Source organism: Onychomys torridus, unplaced genomic scaffold (genome assembly GCF_903995425.1).
Source record: "Onychomys torridus unplaced genomic scaffold, mOncTor1.1, whole genome shotgun sequence".
Lineage (NCBI taxonomy): Eukaryota > Metazoa > Chordata > Mammalia > Rodentia > Cricetidae > Onychomys > Onychomys torridus.
Genome location: NW_023412724.1, coordinates 54,208 through 72,004, shown reverse-complemented (window position 1 = coordinate 72,004; position 17,797 = coordinate 54,208). Strand labels below are relative to the sequence as shown.

Below are 17,797 nucleotides of genomic sequence, written 5' to 3'. Positions count from 1 at the left end.
CTTCAAGGTTCTCCCAGGAAAAAGAGGAAATCTCAGATTTTGTGAAGCTTTTATTTTATTTTATCATTTTTACTTTTTGGTGTTTATTTTGAGACAGGGTCTCATGTAGCCCAGGCTTTCCCCAGCTCCCTTTGTAGCCAAGGATGACCTTGAGCTGACAGGCGAGGAAAGGGTCCAAGGGGCTTCCTGTGCTAGGCCTGCGAGCTTCCTGCTGGGCCACCCCCCCCAGCTTTGCCATTTTGCAGCCCTCCCCCCCCCCCCCCCCCCCCCCCCCCCGGGGCTCTGCTCTCCCACTTGGATCTGTGGGCCGCCCTACTCAGGGTGAGCCTGGCTGTCCGGGATCCACAGGCCGCCAGCACCATCCCCGAGGGATGCCCTCTCTGAGCTGCCTTGTGCTGTGCGCTGGGCCTGGGTTCCCTGCCGTGTGGAGTGAGGGTGGGGAAGTCCCCCGTGGGAACGATGTCCACACTTTGAGAATAAGTGCCCTGGGGCCCTGGGGATACTTTCCGTCTTTTCTCCCTTTCTCTTGCTGCGGGCGGCTGATCCACACCCAGTCCGGACTTATTATTATTTATTTGTGTGTGTGTGTGTGTGTAGTCACCCCATGACATGGGATCCCCCCTTGGTCTCTCGACCCCTGTGCCCCCGCAACCCTCACCGAGTGGGAGAACATAACACAAGCCTGGGCGTCCCAGGCCTGGAGCTGGGATTCGAACTCCAGTCCTTGTGCTTGAACCACAGTCGCTTGGACCGGCTGAGCCCTGGTGCCAGCCCATTCAAAGATACTCAGTTTGTGAAAACAGAGTCGGCTGTGCGACCAGGCTAGACCAGCCTAGACCAGCCAGGGTGGGATTCTGGCCCGGTGAGGGCTTGAGACACCCTGCGGCTGCTTTTATTTATCTGTCTGTCTGTTTGTTGTTTTTTGAGACAGGGTCTCTCAGTGTAGCTTTGCGCCCGTCCTGGATCTCGCTCTGTAGACCAGGCTGGCCTCGAACTCAGATCCTCCTGCCTCTGCCTCCCGAGGGCTGGGATTTTTATTTTTAGACAGGGTAGAATTTGTGTCTATCCTTCTGTTTCTCTCACGATCTTAAGGTTGTTTTTTTTTTTTTTCCTTGTTTGATTCCTGGATTTAAAAAGAAACATTTCTTACTGCAGTTTTGGGGGTGCCATGTACAGTGTGAAGGTCAGAGGACAACTTGGGGGGAGGCGTCATTTCCCTCCTTCCTCTGCGTGGGCGGCCAGCGCTCTGTCAGCAAGCCACAGGCCTTTTGACCCGGCTGACCCCTCACAATCCTGGCTACCTCAAAGAGGAAGCAACAGAGGCCCAGAGAAGGAGAGCCCTGGCCTAGAATCACACAGCATGGGAACCCAACTAGGGAGACAGCAGGGCTGGGCATGTAGAAGGTTCCTGAAGCCAGGACCCTTTGTGGGCTTCTCTGGCTCTGTCCCCCTCACCCCTGGGCCACCTCAGTCTCCTTAGTGTCTGTCTGTGTGTGGAGAATTGCCCCAGACATTTGCCCGACTGTGTGACCTTGAACCGCTCACTCACCCTCTCTGGGTGCCCAGAGTCACGCGTTAAGATGGAGGGTGAGTTCTGCAGACCTCATCGCCCGTTCACAGAGGCACCTCTGCCTCGGTGGTTGTTATTTCCTCGAGAATGCTCTCATAGTTTCACAGTGGGGGAAACTGAGGCAACCCTGCTTGCCCAGGCTTGCAGAAAACCCGGGGGGCGTCCTTCAATGCAGCCAGATGTGGTGTTTGGCTGTTTCTCAGTTTGCGGCTCACAGCTGGGGCTCAGTTGGTGGTGCAGGCTTGTCGCCCAGCATTCAGGAGGCTGAGGCAGGGGGATCGGGAGTTCAAAGTCATCCCCAGCTACCTAGCGAGTTGAAGGCTAGCCTGGGCTACAGGACCCTGTGTCAAAAACAGAAACCAGAAAGTTTTCAGCTGGCGGAGGGGCCTCAGTTTCCCTTGTGTGTCCTCAGCCTGAAGCTGGAGTGTGACAAGCTGGCCAGTGAGAAGTCAGAGATGCAGCGGCATTACGTCATGGTAAAGTCCCCTGGGGACCTGGGGGTCAGGACGGGCGACCCGACTCCCCACACACTGCAGGTGCCGAGGGTGGCCCGGCTGCCTGCCCAGGTAGTGGCTTGGGCCTGCCAGGGCCCACTGTCCTTGGTGGCTTGAGGCCGCAGCCAGCTAGCCTATCGGCATCTCTTAACCCTTCTGTGACCGGAGCCCTCCTCACCCCCACAGGACCTGTAGTTCCCTGCGGGGAGGTTGCTGGGGTCTTAGGGCATTGGGGCAGGGGTCTTGAAGAACGAATAGGAGCTCATTGGCTGGGGGCTGGGCGTGAGGAATGCTGGGGTGTGCTGTGAGAGCCGGGCCACCAGAAGGCCACACCCCTTTGGTCCATGACACTCCTCACTCCACCCCACAGTACTACGAGATGTCTTACGGACTGAACATCGAGATGCACAAACAGGTAAGCCTCCATCCCCTCCGCCGCCACCTCAGTGCCTGGGGACTCCCTCTTACCCCCGAGGTGAGCCTGGGTGGCCCGCTGGCATGGCCTCAGCCCCCGGCCCCTCCAAGTGCCCCCCAGGTACTGAGGGGAAATCATGTGTGTTCCAGGCTGAAATCGTGAAGAGGCTGAATGGGATCTGTGCCCAGGTCCTGCCCTATTTATCACAGGAGGTAAGCGAGTCACCAGCAGGGGGCAGTGCAGTTCCCTCTGCACCTTGCTGGGCGCCCTGGGGGCACAAGCCTTCCCTCTCTGAATTAGGCAAAGAAAGAGAAGTGAGCGGGGGTCAGACCCCTGTGACAGGAGGCGGGTGCTTATTTGTCACCAGGGCATAAAGGGGACCCAGGTGGGCGGGGGCAGAAGATGGGGTGCCTGGGTGGGCAGGTGGCCTGCAGACCAGCTTTCAGAAGAAATCCCCCAAGCTGGATTCCTAACCCTACCCACCCCAGCGACGTCCCCCTGAACACCTAGGACAGGCCTCCCTGTGCATTCCAGCCATCGCCCCTGCACAGAAGCTTCCCCCCACCCATTTCTTTGAATCAATCCCTTTCTCACTTGATTGTCCCTTTGCCTGAGAGAACAGTCACCTGACCCCTCTGTGCCCTCCCCTTGCCTGTTCCAGCATCAGCAGCAGGTCCTGGGAGCCATCGAAAGAGCCAAGCAGGTCACGGCTCCTGAGCTGAACTCCATCATCCGAGTAAGTCGGAGGCCCCGGCGAGCAGGGGACAGGTGACCCAGGTGGGCAGGTGACTGACAGGTGACCCACATAGGCAGGAGACAGACAAAGGGGACACAGATGGGCAGATGATTGACGGGATGGAGACCCACGTGGGCAGGTGTCTTGACAGGTGCCCTGGGTGGGCAGATAACCCGGATGGGCTGGTGTCAGGTGACCGGATGGGCAGCGGACAGGCGACAGAGCCCTGGGCTGACCCTGTGCCCCCCACCCCGCAGCAGCAGCTCCAGGCTCACCAGCTGTCCCAGCTGCAGGCGCTGGCCCTGCCCCTGACGCCACTGCCCGTGGGGCTCCAGCCGCCCTCGCTCCCTGCGGTCAGCGCGGGCACCGGCCTGCTGTCACTCTCCGCACTGGGCTCCCAGACCCACCTCTCTAAGGAGGACAAGAACGGACACGATGGGGACACCCACCAGGAGGATGATGGGGAGAAGTCGGATTAGCTCCTGGGGAGGGGGGGGGGGGAGGGGGGAGGGGAGACAGGCACAGAGAGGACTCCGTGCTCCGACGGCCACACAGCTCGGTCACTACCCAAGCTTCCACCCCCAGTCCTCCTTCCAGCCTTCTTGCTGTGCACTGTGGGCCTAGGGGACCCCAGGGGGACACCCCAGGCCACAGGGAGCAGCGAGAAATCCCCCACCTGCAACATTTCCCCGGGCCACAGCCACCAATCTTGGCCCAGAATGTACACAAGGCAAGGCTGTCCCTTCCCACCCTGTGCACCCCGAGTCGGCCCCGTCCCCCTTCTCTGTTTCCCACGCTGCACACCTGCTAGGTCCAGACCTCCTCCACCGCCAGCTCACCCAGCCCGGTTCCCTTGCCCACAGAAGAAAGGGACAAAGAGGAAACTGCGAAGGCTCGGGGCTGCAGTGGGTGTCCACTCACAGACTTCCCTTCTCCCCTTCCCCAAATAAACGTGAGGGTCTGAGGTTGGTTTGTTTTTATTCCTGTTTTGCCTCCGTATTCTTAGCTTGTCTTCTAAGAAAGGGGATTTAAAGAAAGAGAAAGAAAAAAAGACCGAAGCCCCACGCGTGTCTGTGTACATAGTTAGCTTTGGTGAGTCGTCTTGATCTCCCGAGAGAAGGGAGGTTGCTGTGCTGAGGGTGGGGTCTAGCTGTGCCTTTAAAATAAAAACATGAAAAGGTTGGCCGCTGTGTCCCTGACTCTGTCTTGTGGGGTGGGGACCCCTTTCCTCAGGACACCCCCTGTCCCTGGACAGAAGGCCCCTCGGGCGGGCAAGGACCCAGAGAGGGTGAGCCAGGGACACGGGGTCACACAGCAGAGCTCACGGGAGAGCAGAGGTGGCTGTGGCATCCACGGGGAGGTCACCTAGCCCTGCTTACCCTCTGAGAGATGGCCTGAGTGCTTCCTGGATCCCTTCCAAGATAGGCTGTCTGTGAGGTTCTGGCTCGAATCTCAATGTGTTTTGGCTTCATTTTACTGGTTATTGTGTGTGCCTTGCGGGAGTCTGTTCCCTTCCACCATGTGGGCCTGGGAATCTACCTCAGGATGTCAGGCTCTGTCACCATCATCTCTACCCACGGAGCCATCTCGGGGACCCAGTTTCTGCTGGACTTGTTTTTTGAGACAGGGTCTCTCTGTGTAGCCCAGGCTGGCCTGAAACTCCTCACAGAGACCTTCCTGCCTCCGTGCCACTGGCCCAGAATGCCTTTGTGTTTGGAGGCACGTTATTGCCAGAGCCCAGGCCTAAAGACCATGAGGCCTGGGGTTCACCCTGGATCTTGGGGTGCTGTGCCCACTTGCGTTCTTTAGCCAGAGTCCAAGGGTCTAGGGCAACTGAGGCTTCTACCTCTGCTCTGGGAAACCAATTGGAGGAGCCTGGGTGATGGGGGCTATCGCCTTTGCCCCCAGGGCTCCTGGGGGGGCAGTGTTCTGCCAGCAGCTGGGGATGGGGGACCCCAGGGAGAGCACCGAGCCAGCCTGACCTTGGGTAATTGATCTGCTGATGGTCTTGTCGTCTGATGAAGTGGGGGGAGGTGGGGCAGCATGGGGAGGGGGTGACGCTCCTAGCTCCTCATGCCCAGTGGAGAACTGTGACCCCCAAGTGCTTCCCCAGGGATTCTGATGGCTCTGTGTAGTCCCTCAGGGGACCTTCCACCTCTCCATGTCTGTGTCCCCCATCCACTCTGTGTTCTGGGGTCAGCTTGTGGCTAGGAGACTCTTGAGACTGTGGGTCCTCACCCCAGGACCAGGCCACTCTCTGGGACCCTGGACCCTAAGGCTCCATGAGACCGAGGTCCCAGGTTCCCTGGGCCCCCAACCTGTCCCCAGCAAGGAGTGGACATTCAGGCAGCCACCGTGCCCTCCACCTGGCCTGGGAGGCTGCACCCTAAGATCCATCCTAGGGTGAAGATGGCAAAGTGGGTCTCTGAAATGACTCCCATTTCCTGTGGCGTCGACAGGAAAACTGAGACCCACTGAGGCTCAGGAAACCATACAAGGCTACAGAAGGATGCTAGGTCCCCTCTGGGTCGCCAGACTTTCTGTTGGGGGCTCTGCAAAGAGAGTAAGTGGGGGAGAGCAAGGCAGCACCCCAAACCAGCACACTGTTAAAGCACCTCAGTCCCTGACTCTTCAGATGCACAGGAGACTGCACAGAGACTGCAGGCCGCTGGATCAGGTCACACAGCCAAGCACATGTGGGGAAACCCAACTTTTAAAGAGCCGTTTAGTGCAGGGGGAGAAAAGAGGGGATGACAGTAGTGACGTGGAGAAGGGGGGACTGAGTGGTGGGCAGGGGGGCCACCTCCTCCTTCATTGTCTTCCTCCTGCTGTTTCTGAGCTCACCGTCCCTGACGCCCAACAGGACTCCCTCGGTGGTGACAATGTTTGGCCACTGTGGTGCCACTGCTTCTCCAGAGCCCAAAGTGTCTCCGGAAGATGCTCAGCGCTTAGAAAAAGGCTCAGGATCTCAGGACACGGGGACATGGGGGTCCTTGTGTGATGCCGGGGGCGGGGACGCAGACTCCAGACACGAGCCCCATGTTGCTGCTGACTCTGGGGTCCGCCTGCCCGCAGCTCTGGCTGTGATTTGCACCCCCTCCTCTGTTCCCTCAGGCTGTGAAGCTCTTTATTCTCTGCTGTTCCTGCTGGGTCCCTCCTCCTCTTCCCACGTGTCCCCTCCCCACCCTCCCCTGCAAACTGCTCCACTGCCAGGCCCCCTGGGCCAGGCCACTGGCTGCCAGCCAAGGCCCAGACAACCTTGACCGCCTCCTGCAGCAACCACCTCCTCCTCCTCTGCCCTCCCTTCCCCTTTCCTCCCCTCTCCTCCTCCTCCCCTCCTCCCACGTCCTGTCCACCCTCCCCTCCCCTCCCCTCCTCCCCCTCCAGCTTCATCTCTCTTCCTCCCGCTTACCCAAGCCCTCCTGCCAGCTCCCCCTCCATGGCTGCAGGGCCTGCTGGGTGGCACTCTGGCCTCTCTGCTGTGGCTAATGTTAGGTGGCCCTTCTCAGTGTATCGGCGGCCCCCAACCCAGGGGCATGCAGAGAGAGGCCTCACTTTGCTGTTTGGTCCCTGGGTCCCAAGACCCTCAAGTCTGACTACGCTGCAACCCAGGAGGACCAAGGAGGGGCAAGGCCCAGTAGGTGTAATGGGCGTGACTTCCTGCCCACCATGTGCCAGGCCCTGGGTTCATCTCCAACGACAGAAAGGCAACCCCCACCCCAAAGCCCTAAACCCTCAAAATCAACCGACCCAACCCCTACCCTGCAGCCATGTTCTTTTCCCGGCTGACTTCAGCATTTATCAGGCACCTCCCCATACGGCAGGCCATGACTCCCAGCACCCCTCCCTCAGGGAACCCACAAAACGAAGGTGAGGGCAGGAAGGCAAGAAAGCACTAGTGAATTTCAGTGATGGGGGAGGTGGCAGGAATGACTGGGCCCGGGTGACCAAGATGTGACCGCCTGTGGAGGACCCTTGAGGGGCAGCAGGGACCTGTCACCCTAGGCGGGGCTCCGCCCTGACCACGCCCCCAGCCCCTCACTGGGGATTCTAGGCGGGGCTCCACCCTGACCACGCCCCCAGCCCTCACTGGCGATTATAGGCGGGGCTCCACCCTGACCACGCCCCCGGCCCCCTCACTGGCGATTATAGGCGGGGCTCCACCCTGGCCACGCCCCCAGCCCCTCACTGGGGATTCTGGGCGGGGCTCCACCCTGACCATGCCCCCAGCCCTCACTGGGGATTCTAGGCGGGGCTCCACCCCGGCCACGCCCCCAGCCCTCACTGGGGATTCTAGGCGGGGCTCCACCCTGACCACGCCCCCGGTCCCCTCACTGGGGATTCTGGGCGGGGCTCCGCCCTGACCACGCCCCCAGCCCTCACTGGGGATTTTGGGCGGGGCTCCACCCCGACCACGCCCCCAGCCCTCACTGGGGATTCTGGGCGGGGCTCCGCCCTGACCACGCCCCCAGCCCCTCACTGGGGATTCTAGGCGGGGCTCCACCCTGACCACGCCCCCAGCCCCTCACTGGGGATTCTAGGCGGGGCTCCGCCCTGACCACGCCCCCAGCCCCTCACTGGGGATTCTAGGCGGGGCTCCACCCTGACCACGCCCCCAGCCCTCACTGGGGATTCTGGGCGGGGCTCCACCCTGACCACGCCCCCAGCCCTCACTGGGGATTCTGGGCGGGGCTCCGCCCTGACCACGCCCCCAGCCCCTCACTGGGGATTCTGGGCGGGGCTCCACCCTGACCACGCCCCCAGCCCCTCTATGTCCTTCTGCAGCAGGTACAAGGGCCCTGAGGTGCCTGTATGGATAATTAGCAGAGTCCTGTCACACATAGCTGAGCAGCTTGGGAATTTTTCTGAAGGCACTGGGAAGCTATGGACGGTTCTTGAGCTAAGGGGAGAAGTTTAGATGGGATTCACATTTACGAGGGTGATCACAGATATTGGGGAAATGAAGTCGTCGTCTCTCTGTGGGGTGTGAGGTGTGGGCGGCAGCACACGGCCCTTTATTGTGGCGAGTGTGGAATGGTCACATTGGTTACGCTGTCTTTGTTTTGTTTTGTTTGTTCTCTTTGGTTTTCCAGACAGGGTTTCTCTGTGTAGCCCAGGCTGGCCTCGAACTCACCGAGATCCTCCCGCCTGCCTCCCAGTGCTGGGATTACAGGCGTGCGCCACCAGGCCCTGCAGTTGGGCATTTTCTAATCCCACTGTCAGTCTTTTTAGAATCTCCAGGTTAGGCGCGGGGTGCACTTGGCGCAGGGTTCGGGGTTCGGGGTTCAGAAGCCCCTCTGTCCATCTAGCGGCTCACTTACTGCCTAGCAAGATGTGGCCTGCTCCAACCTCAGCCAACCTCGGGGCCTGCCAGCATCCCTCCCTCTACTTCCAGGCCGCAGCGGCAAGATAAGCAAGGTCCCGTTCCTCACACAGGAGGTGAGTGCGTTACGCAGAGGGTGGGGAAGGGCGGGTGTCCTGGGCCCTGTGGAAATGGAGGACACTGGCTGACGGCGCAGATCTGGGACTTTCTGCTCATGTCTGCATGCGTGTGCATGAGGAGGCCGGAGGTCAGCGTCCGTGTCCTTCTCCAGGTACCATCCACCTCCGTTTGCTTTTATTGCAATCTTATGTATTTATTTAATTTTATGTCTGGGTGTTTTTGCATGCATTCATGTCTGTGTACCATGTTCATGCAGTACCTGCAGAGGCCGGAAGGGGGCGCCTGGTCCCCGGGAGTGGAGTCACAGGTGGTTGTGAGCTGCCATGGGGGTGCTGGGAGCCGAACCTGGGTCCTCTGTAGGAACAGCTGGTGCTGTTAACCACTGGGCAAACCCACTGTTTTTTGGGAGGGGGTGCATGGGCCAAAGCACACATGTGGAGGTCAGAGGCCAACTTTCGGGAGTGGGTCATCTCCTCATACCGTGTGGTTTCCAAGGATTAAACGAAGGTGGTAGGGCTTGGCTACAATCATCTTCACCTGCTGAGCCATCTTGCCCCACCCCTACCCCCTTTTAATAGACAGGGACTCTGACTGGCTTGGGAATCTTCTGTCTCCTCACTCATGCTGGAATTACAGGCACACGCCACCATGCCTGGCTTCCCACAGGGGCTCTTGGGGAATCGAACTCAGGTCCTCATGGTTGCGTGTTAAGCACTTTGCTGACTCAGTCATTTCTCTAACCCTGGCTCTCTGCTCGGGATGGTTAGCTAGGGTGCACCTGTACCCCACAGCTCACAGGCCCGAGCTGTGTGACCTTAGCCAGGATATGTGCCTCTCTGTGCTTGCCTCCTGCTCAGGGTATCCTGAGGGTTAGGTGAGCAATTACGGGCCTGTTCCTTACAGAATGATGCACTGTGGGATGGGCCGCACACAGGACACACTGCAGGTTCCCACTCCCAAGTTAGCAGCTCCAGGGCCGGGATGTGGGGCGTGGGGGGAGAACAGCGAGCACCATTTCAGACTGCGGAGTTGGGAAGTTCTGGGGTAGGGGGTGGAGTGGGGGAGTCTAGGGTGGGGTTGGGGTGGGGGGATGGGGCAAGGCCGTGGGAGTGAGCTTCATGCTGCTGAGCTGTGTGCTTGAAATGGTTCAGAAAAGTAAGATTTGTTAGGTGTTTTTAGTATAGTGATTTTGAAAACACAGAGTCAGCGCGGACAGAGGGGACCTGTGTACACAGCTCATGGAAACATCAGAAAGCTCTGTGGCCTCTGTGAGCAATTCCTCAGGCCTGCTGACCGCAGGACCTTGGCACTGGCCATTGGAGATGTTCCTCCAGAGTCGGGAGAACGGCTGCTACCTCAGGGTGGGCACCCTGAGCACCCTATGCAGCCGGCGCCCCCAGCTTTCCTCTGTGGGACCTACTGCCCCTCCCCCGAGGGTGGGCAAAGATCTCCTCACGGAGGGGCCAGTGTCCCATGTGGGGTCGCCAGCCAGGTGTGCTCAAGTGTATTGAATTCATCCACATTTAATGTTGCAATGCTGGGGATGAACACACTGGGTGGGTACACTCCTGAGCTGCATGCCCAGTCCTAGGCTGCCCATTCTGGGGTAGGTGCTTGGTATGTGGCTGCTTGGTATATGGGAACTTGGTAGTGGGTACTTAGTACGTGGGTACTTGCTACATGGATCCTTGATATTCGGGTACTTGTATATGGTGCTTAGCATGTGGGTGCTTGGTATTCTGGTGTTTTGTGCCGGGTGCTTGTTTATGCGGCTATCTGTGGGGGTGTGGCCGGCACCCTGATCACAGACAGGAGGATGCCCGCAGCCCTCAGGGGCTGAAACCGGCTGGAACCGGCCCCAGCCAGACTCAGAATGTCAGTCAAGGTGTATCCCTGTATTCGTTTCTTTTGTCATGGAAGCCGGGTGACTCCGGTCATCCCAGCCCTTGGGAGGCCGAGGCAGGAGGATTGCTGGGAGTCTGAGACCTGACTAGGCTGATCATGAGACTGAAAACAGAGAGGGGGCTGGGAAGGTGGCTCAGTGGCTAAAGCTCTTGCCACACAAGCATGAGGTCTTGAGTTCGAATCCCCTGGGCTGTGAGGCCTGGACTCACAAGGTGGGGGACAGCCAATACCCGCCTCTGAGACAGAGAGCTAGGGATAGAGAGACACAGACAGACAGACAGACAGGCTGGGCCTCCGCTCAGCGCCCCCTTCGCCCGCAGCATCAGCAGCAGGTTCTCCAGGCCGTGGACCGAGCCAAGCAGGTGACCGTGGGGGAACTGAACAGCCTCCTGGGGGTGAGTCACCCCAGCCCACCGCCTCGGGGACTCCCACTCGCCGTCTGCGCGCCCCTGTCCGTGCCCCCTGCGCCCCCTGGCCATCCTCTTCCCCTTCAGCAGCAGAATCAGCTGCAGCCGCTGTCTCACGCCCCCCCTGCACCTCTCACCCCGCGCCCAGCCGGCCTGGTGGGCGCTGGGGCCTCGGGGCTGCTGGCCCTGTCCGGGGCGCTGGCTGCGCAGGCCCAGCTGGCGGCGGCGGCCAAGGAAGACCGCGTGGGTGTGGACGCGGAGGGGGCCAGAGGTGAGTGGGTGGCCCCGGGTGACGCCGGCAGGGACCGGCAGGGTAAGGGATAGGAGGGGTTGCAGCCGTGGGTTCAGGTTTCCCGCTGCGTGCCCTTGGGAGGGTTCTGAGCTGGGAAGGAACTGTTCTAACCCTGAATTCTGTTTTCTCCCGGCTTCCTGCCAGTGGACAGGGCGGCGAGCAGGGTGAGTTCACATGGCTGTGGCGGGCGGGTGCAGGGGGTGCTGGGGCTGGAACCCAGGGCCTGGTGAAGACAGGGTCTCACTCTGCAGCCCCAGCCCGCCTCTAGTTCTGGGGTTAGAATTGTATACCACCAAGCCAGCTGTGATTTGATTAATTTGAGGCATGGCCTTGCTTTGCAGCCCTCTGCACTGAGCCCTCTGCCTCAGTTTCTCAAGTTCTGCTCTAATGGGTGTGCCTCAGTAAGACCGGCCAGGGTCATCATGCAGGCACACTCCTTGCTTGGCTCAGGCTTTGTCTGAGGGTTCGCATCCCCCAACCTCAGGTGGTTGGCTTTGGGTGTTTGGTGGGTTACAAGTCCCACTGTAATGCATTTTCATGGGACTCAGTTTCCCCATCTGTACAGAGCCAGAGAATTTAGCACTGGGGCTGAGGTAGGGTAGATTCCCCATCCAGAACCCCCCCCAGTGAGGGGCTGGGGGCGTGGTCAGGGTGGGGCCCCGCCCAGAATCCCCAGTGAGGGCCGGGGGCGTGGTCAGGGTGGAGCCCCGCCCAGAATCCCCAGTGAGGGCTGGGGGCGTGGTCAGGGTGGGGCCCCGCCCAGAATCCCCAGTGAGGGCTGGGGGCGTGGTCAGGGTGGAGCCCCGCCCAGAATCCCCAGTGAGGGCACTCACTGTTCGCTGTTCAAGAATGTAGTCTGAGAACCCACCTTACACCCTTCACCCCTTCCTGTCTCCCCGCAGAGTGCTTCCCCATCCCCTCCGGAGAGTCTGGTGGAAGAGGAGCATCCTAGCGGCCGAGGTGGCAATGGGAAGCAGCAGAGAGCAGAAGACAGGGATCTCTCAGGACCTTATGTGAGTTCGGGAGAGAGAAGCAGAAACTGGGGTAGACAGAGATGGACCTCGGTTCGCCCTGAGCAGATCCTTGGGAACTCTGTCCATGATGCTCACTCTATAGCCTTCTGTAGCCTCCCTTTGCTTGTGGAGCACCTGCCAGTCAAAAGACACTCTGTCCTACCAGGCTTCCCGGCTAAATGTCTGTAGCCAAGGGGACATGCAGCTGCTTTGATATATTTCCACTGTGAGCTGCTGCGGGTATTGCTCAGAGGTAGAGCACCTGCCCAGAATCCCCAGTGAGGGTTGGGGGCGTGGTCAGGGTGGAGCCCCGCCCAGAATCCCCAGTGAGGGCTGGGGGCGTGGTCAGGGTGGAGCCCCGCCCAGAATCCCCCAGTGAGGGCTGGGGGCGTGGTCAGGGTGGAGCCCCGCCCAGAATCCCCCAGTGAGGGGCTGGGGGCGTGACTTAGGGAGGAAGGCCTCTAGGAGACCCTAGGCGCCACCCTCAGCAGCACAAAGGGTGTGAGCGTGGGAGGGAAGCCAGAGACAGCAGTTCTGTAGACGGGTTCAGGTTGCACCCTTGGCTCCTCTGTGTGCATCCAAGTGTGATCTGTCCTGCTTGTCCGGGTCAGGAAAGGCGTTTCCAGCATCTGGGAATGAAGGTGGAAGCTGGTGTTCCTCCAGAGGGCGGTGGGAGCCGCAGAAGGTCGTAGAGCAGAGGGAGCCAGGTTGAGGGGAGGCTTCCTGGGCGAGCATGGTCAGGCTCTGCGAGGCTGAGTGCAGGGGAGGTCAGTGGTGGGTCAGAGGCGGACACACAGACCTGCCTGAGAGATTAGTTGTGTTGAGTTGAGGCGGGAAGAGGGCTGGGCCTGGTGCCGAGGCAGGGGCATGACGAGCTGTGTCCCCCCTGTTGTCCCCCCTGTTGTCCCCCCTCCAGGAAAGCGATGAAGACAAAAGTGATTATAACCTGGTGGTGGATGAGGTGAGACGCTGGGGTTGGGCAAGGGCGGGCAGACAGGAGGACCCTGGGGTGCCTGCCGCAGCGCGTGGGAGCATCCAAGCCCACAGCGGAAGTGGGCCGCCCATTTCCCTGGCTTCAGACTCCCCGGAAGTGAGGCCGAGCCCCTCCCCTTACAGAGGCTATGGGTCCCCCACTCAGTGACACCTTCTTGAATTCAGGACCAACCCTCAGAGCCGCCCAGCCCTGCGACCACCCCCTGTGGAAAGGCGCCCCTCTGCATTCCTGCCCGCAGGGACCTCGCCGACAGCCCAGCCTCCTTGGCCTCCAGTTTGGGCTCACCACTCCCCAGAAGCAAAGACCTAGCCCTGGTACGGAAGATGGAGGAGGGGGGGATGTGAAACTCATTTTATTCATCCCAGGGTGGCCTGGAAACAGACAAGTGCCATGAGCAGATCAGCCAGGCTAGGGGAGTCTAGATTTTCGCATTCGTTTGGTTTGGTTTGGTTTGGTTTCTGAGACAATATTTCTTGGCTGCCAACTCTTCATGTCGTCTAGGATGGCTCTGAATTCCTGACCCTCCTGTCTGAGGAGGGACAGGTAGCTCACCACACCTGACTTTCTTTCTTCTTGTTTTATTTTATTTTTTTTCAGGACAGGGTTTCTCTGTGTAGCGTTTGCGCCTGTCCTGGATCTCGCTCTGTAGTCCAGGCTGGCCTCGAACTCACAGAGATCCACCTGCCTCTGCCTCCCGAGTGGTGGGATTACAGGCGTGCGCCACCACCGCCCAGCTTTTTTTCTTGATTCTTTGGGCCCCTCGTTTTTTTGTGTGTGTGTGTTTTGTTTATTTTTTCTAGAAGACTCTGCAGGGTCTCAAGGAAACCTTTGAAAATCAACTTGGTGACCAAGCTGGGCGAAGAAGTAGGACCCAGCTGGGTCACTCACTTCCTGCAATGGTGGGCACCCCACCCCACCCCAGTACTGGGTCCTGCATGGTCTGAGTACCCCTGGAATTCAGCAGAGGCCTCCACTCCCCTACTCCAGACGTCTCTGGAAATCCGGGCAACCTCCCAGGGGTCTTGCCCAGACCTTCTGCCCTCCTTTTTACCCAGATGATCTGTTTCTAGGGCTTCCAGCCCCTGCAGGTTGCCATGGCAACCGCCAGGCATTGTGGGCTCCTGTGTGTGTTACCTAATCCCCTCCCCACTCAGGGAGACCTTATGGGTGCAGGGCCACTCTAGCCGGCTGGAGAAGCCCCCAAGGGTGTCCCTCAGCCCACCAGGGTCACCAGAGGATCCAGAGACCAAAGTCATCCTCCTCTGTGGGTGGTCAGCTCAGGGCTAGCCTCGGCTACCCAAGCCCTGTCTCCAGAAAGAAGAGGCCTAGCTGGCGGTGGCCTTCATCAATTCGCCCCTCAGGGCCCTAGGGACAGAGGTGGATGATGGGCCCCAAGTGGGGCTGAGGACCTCTGAGACCAAAGGGCCCACTGCTCTGGCAGTCTATCATTTTTTTTTGTTTGTTTGTTTTTGTTTTTTGAGACATGGTCTTACTATGTACCCAAGGCTGGCCTCGAACTCACAGAGATCCTCCTGCCTCTGCCTCCTGAGTGCTGGAATTAAAGGTGTGCACCACGACCAACCAGTGAACATTTTTAGAAAAAAACGTGTGTGTGTGTGTGTGTGTGTGTGTGTGTGTGTGTACACAAGTGCCATAATGCACACGTGGAGGTCAGAGGTCAAGTCTGGGATTGAACACAGATTCTAAGGCTTGGCCACAATCACCTTTACCTGCTGAGCCATCTTGCCAGCCTAAGCGCCTTTGTCACTGTCTTGTGGGGGCACATTGCTGTCCCCAAGAGTCCCCACCTCTCTTCATGCACACTCTACTATGAACCCAATGCACACCCACACTTCCCGGGTTGTGTTTTCACCGTGGACCTAGGCCCACCTGGCTGCTTGCTCACTGAGTGCCTGAGAGACAAGCTGGTCCCCGCCCACTCCCTCCGTTGGCTGATTGGCCCCTGCAGTGACTAGTGACCCTTTGTTCTCCACAGAATGACCTCCCCACAGGCACCCCTGCCTCCAGGTCTTGTGGTCCCTCCCCACCCCAGGACGCGTCCACCCCAGGGCCCAGCTCTGCCGGTCACCTCTGTCAGCTGGCGGCTCAGCCGGCACCATCCACAGACAGCATTGGTGAGTCCCCGCCTGCCCAGCATACCTCTCTTCCAGAGGGGCCCTCCAAAGTAGAAAGGATGAGAGAGTTGGTGGTGGCGGCGGCGGCGGCGCACGCCTTTAATCCCAGCACTCGGGAGGCAGAAGCAGGAAGATCTCTGTGAGTTCGAGGCCAGCCTGGGCTACAGAGTGAGTTCCAGGCCAGCCTGGGCTACACAGTAAGACCCTGTCTGAAAACAAAACCAACCAACCAACCAAACAACCCCCCCCAAAAAAACCCCAAAAAACTAAAAAAACAAAGAAGAAAAAGTGAAGAAAAGCCGGATGGTGGTGTAGCACGCCTTTAATCCCAGCACTCGGGAGGCAGAGGCAGGCGGATCTCTGTGAGTTCAGGGCCAGCCTGGTCTCCAAAGTGAGTTCTAGGAAAGGTGCAAAGCTACACAGAGAAACCCTGTCTCAAAACAAAACAACAACAACAACAAAAAGTAAAGAAAAGATAAAGAAGCTGATGGCTCGGACCCCAGATCCCAAATTTACCACCTGGAACGGCTTATAAACCCTGGGCTTAGTTTTCTTGTCTTGGCTGCTGCTCAGGCTAGGGAACTGAATGAAGCCCCTGGGAGACAAACCGACCCCCCACTTAGTGATTGCCGTCAGCAGCTGTGCGACCTCAGGCTAGACACCCCACCCTTGTGAGCGTGGTCTCTCCTCCCACCGAGTCTGGAAGGATGTGTGGGAGTTCATCAGCTGAAGGACAGGGAAAATGGGATTTGGGTGTCTGAATGTGTGTCCTGGCCCTTCTCACTCAGCCCTGAGGAGTCCCCTGACCCTGTCCAGCCCCTTCACCTCGTCCTTCAGCCTGGGCTCCCACAGCACCCTCAACGGGGACCTCTCCATGCCCAGCTCCTATGTCAGCCTCCACCTGTCCCCCCAGGTCAGCAGCTCTGTCGTGTACGGACGCTCACCCCTGGTGAGTCCTCGGGGTACAGACTACCAGGATGGTCAGCAGAGCCCGGGGATCTCTGGGGGCGGGGGGGGGAAGGGGGAGAAACCTAATTCCAGAGAAACTGGAATTAGTAAAGAGAGGGGCTAAGGCTGGGACTGAGTGGTAGAGTGCATGCCTGGCACACGCGGAGCCCTGGGCACCATTCCCAGTACCACTTAACTGGGCGTATGGTGCATGGTGCTTGCCTGGCACCCCAGCACTGGGGAGCTGAAGGCAGGCGGATCAGGAGTTCAAAGCCAGCTCATGACACATAAGTCTGTTTCAAAAATGAATGGGGGTGGTGGCGGCACATGCCTTTATTCCCAGCACTCGGGAGGCAGAGGCAGGTGGATCTTTGAGTCCAGGCCAGCCTGGTCTACAGAGTGAGTTCCAGGACAGCCAGGGGTACACTGAGAAACCCTGTCTTGAAAAAACAAAGCAAAGCAAAGCAACAACAAAAAGGGGGGGTGGGGGCAGGAGGCCTGGTCCAGCCTGAACGTGGGAAGATGATCTGAGCCTCACCCAGGTTAGCACAAGCCGCTGCGATCCAATAAAAAGGAATATGGCTGGGTTAGAAAGCCTGGCCTGGGAGGTTATTTAAAAGTCCAGTAGCAGCAAGCTTGCAAGTGTTTCTGCTTGCTTGGGGAGGTGCTGAGGGGCAGATGGGCGTGGGATGGGACCTAAGTGAGGGGGTGCCCTGGGTCACGTCTCCGGCCTCTGGCAGATGGCATTTGAGTCACACCCGCATCTCCGAGGCTCATCCATCTCCTTGCCTGGCATTCCCGGGGCGAAGCCGTGAGTAGCACGTGGGCTGCGCTTTCTCCAGGGTGTGTGTGGGGCGTGGGTCCCTGTCTTCCTGGGAACACACTGGCAGCTCGGGCACTGTGCTGGGGTGGGGTGGGCCTCCCACCCGTGTCCGCGACCTCCTCAGGGCCTACTCCTTCCACGTGTCTGCGGACGGCCAGATGCAGCCTGTGCCCTTCCCATCGGATGCGTTGGTGGGCACGGGCATCCCCCGCCACGCGCGGCAGCTGCACACGCTGGCCCACGGTGAGGTGGTGTGCGCCGTCACCATCAGTGGCTCCACACAGCACGTGTACACGGGCGGCAAAGGTTGCGTGAAGGTGTGGGACGTGGGCCAGCCGGGGAGCAAGACACCAGTGGCTCAGCTGGACTGCCTGGTGAGGGCGGGGCCTGCAGGGCTGGGCGGGGCCTGTGGGGCTAGGCGGGGCCTGCAGGGCTGGGCGGAGTTTGCAGGGCTGGGCGGGGCCTGTGGGGCTGGGCGGAGTTTGCAGGGCTGGGCGGGGCCTGTGGGTTTAGGCGGAGTTTGCAGGACTGGGCGGGGCCTGTAGGCCCAGGGCGGGGCCTACAGTAAAGGTAGGCCTGTGGAAAGCTGCTTGGCCCCAACCCTGCCCTGGCTTGCTTCTCA

At 59.5% G+C, this 17,797-nt stretch overlaps 1 protein-coding gene across 8 annotated transcripts in view; it reads left to right on the top strand.

The window, feature by feature from the left end:
• LOC118575807 (TLE family member 5) overlaps window positions 1-17,797 on the top strand; it is a 28,658-nt gene that overhangs the window by 7,390 nt on the left and 3,471 nt on the right. The window contains exons 3-15 of one of the 8 annotated variants that reach the window (XM_036176218.1): window positions 1,983-2,046; window positions 2,435-2,479; window positions 2,629-2,691; window positions 10,884-10,958; window positions 11,058-11,241; window positions 11,407-11,426; window positions 12,165-12,275; window positions 13,192-13,236; window positions 13,434-13,583; window positions 15,266-15,404; window positions 16,193-16,353; window positions 17,093-17,163; window positions 17,300-17,549. In XM_036176218.1, the coding sequence (XP_036032111.1) occupies window positions 1,983-2,046; window positions 2,435-2,479; window positions 2,629-2,691; window positions 10,884-10,958; window positions 11,058-11,241; window positions 11,407-11,426; window positions 12,165-12,275; window positions 13,192-13,236; window positions 13,434-13,583; window positions 15,266-15,404; window positions 16,193-16,353; window positions 17,093-17,163; window positions 17,300-17,549 (1,378 nt within the window). Of the gene's footprint in view, window positions 1-1,982; window positions 2,047-2,434; window positions 2,480-2,628; window positions 2,692-3,140; window positions 3,216-3,472; window positions 4,399-8,633; window positions 8,655-10,883; window positions 10,959-11,057; window positions 11,242-11,406; window positions 11,427-12,164; window positions 12,276-13,191; window positions 13,237-13,433; window positions 13,584-15,265; window positions 15,405-16,192; window positions 16,354-17,092; window positions 17,164-17,299; window positions 17,550-17,797 lie in introns of those variants that run through there. The other 7 variants (XM_036176214.1, XM_036176213.1, XM_036176212.1 and 4 more) reach the window with 7 other exon arrangements.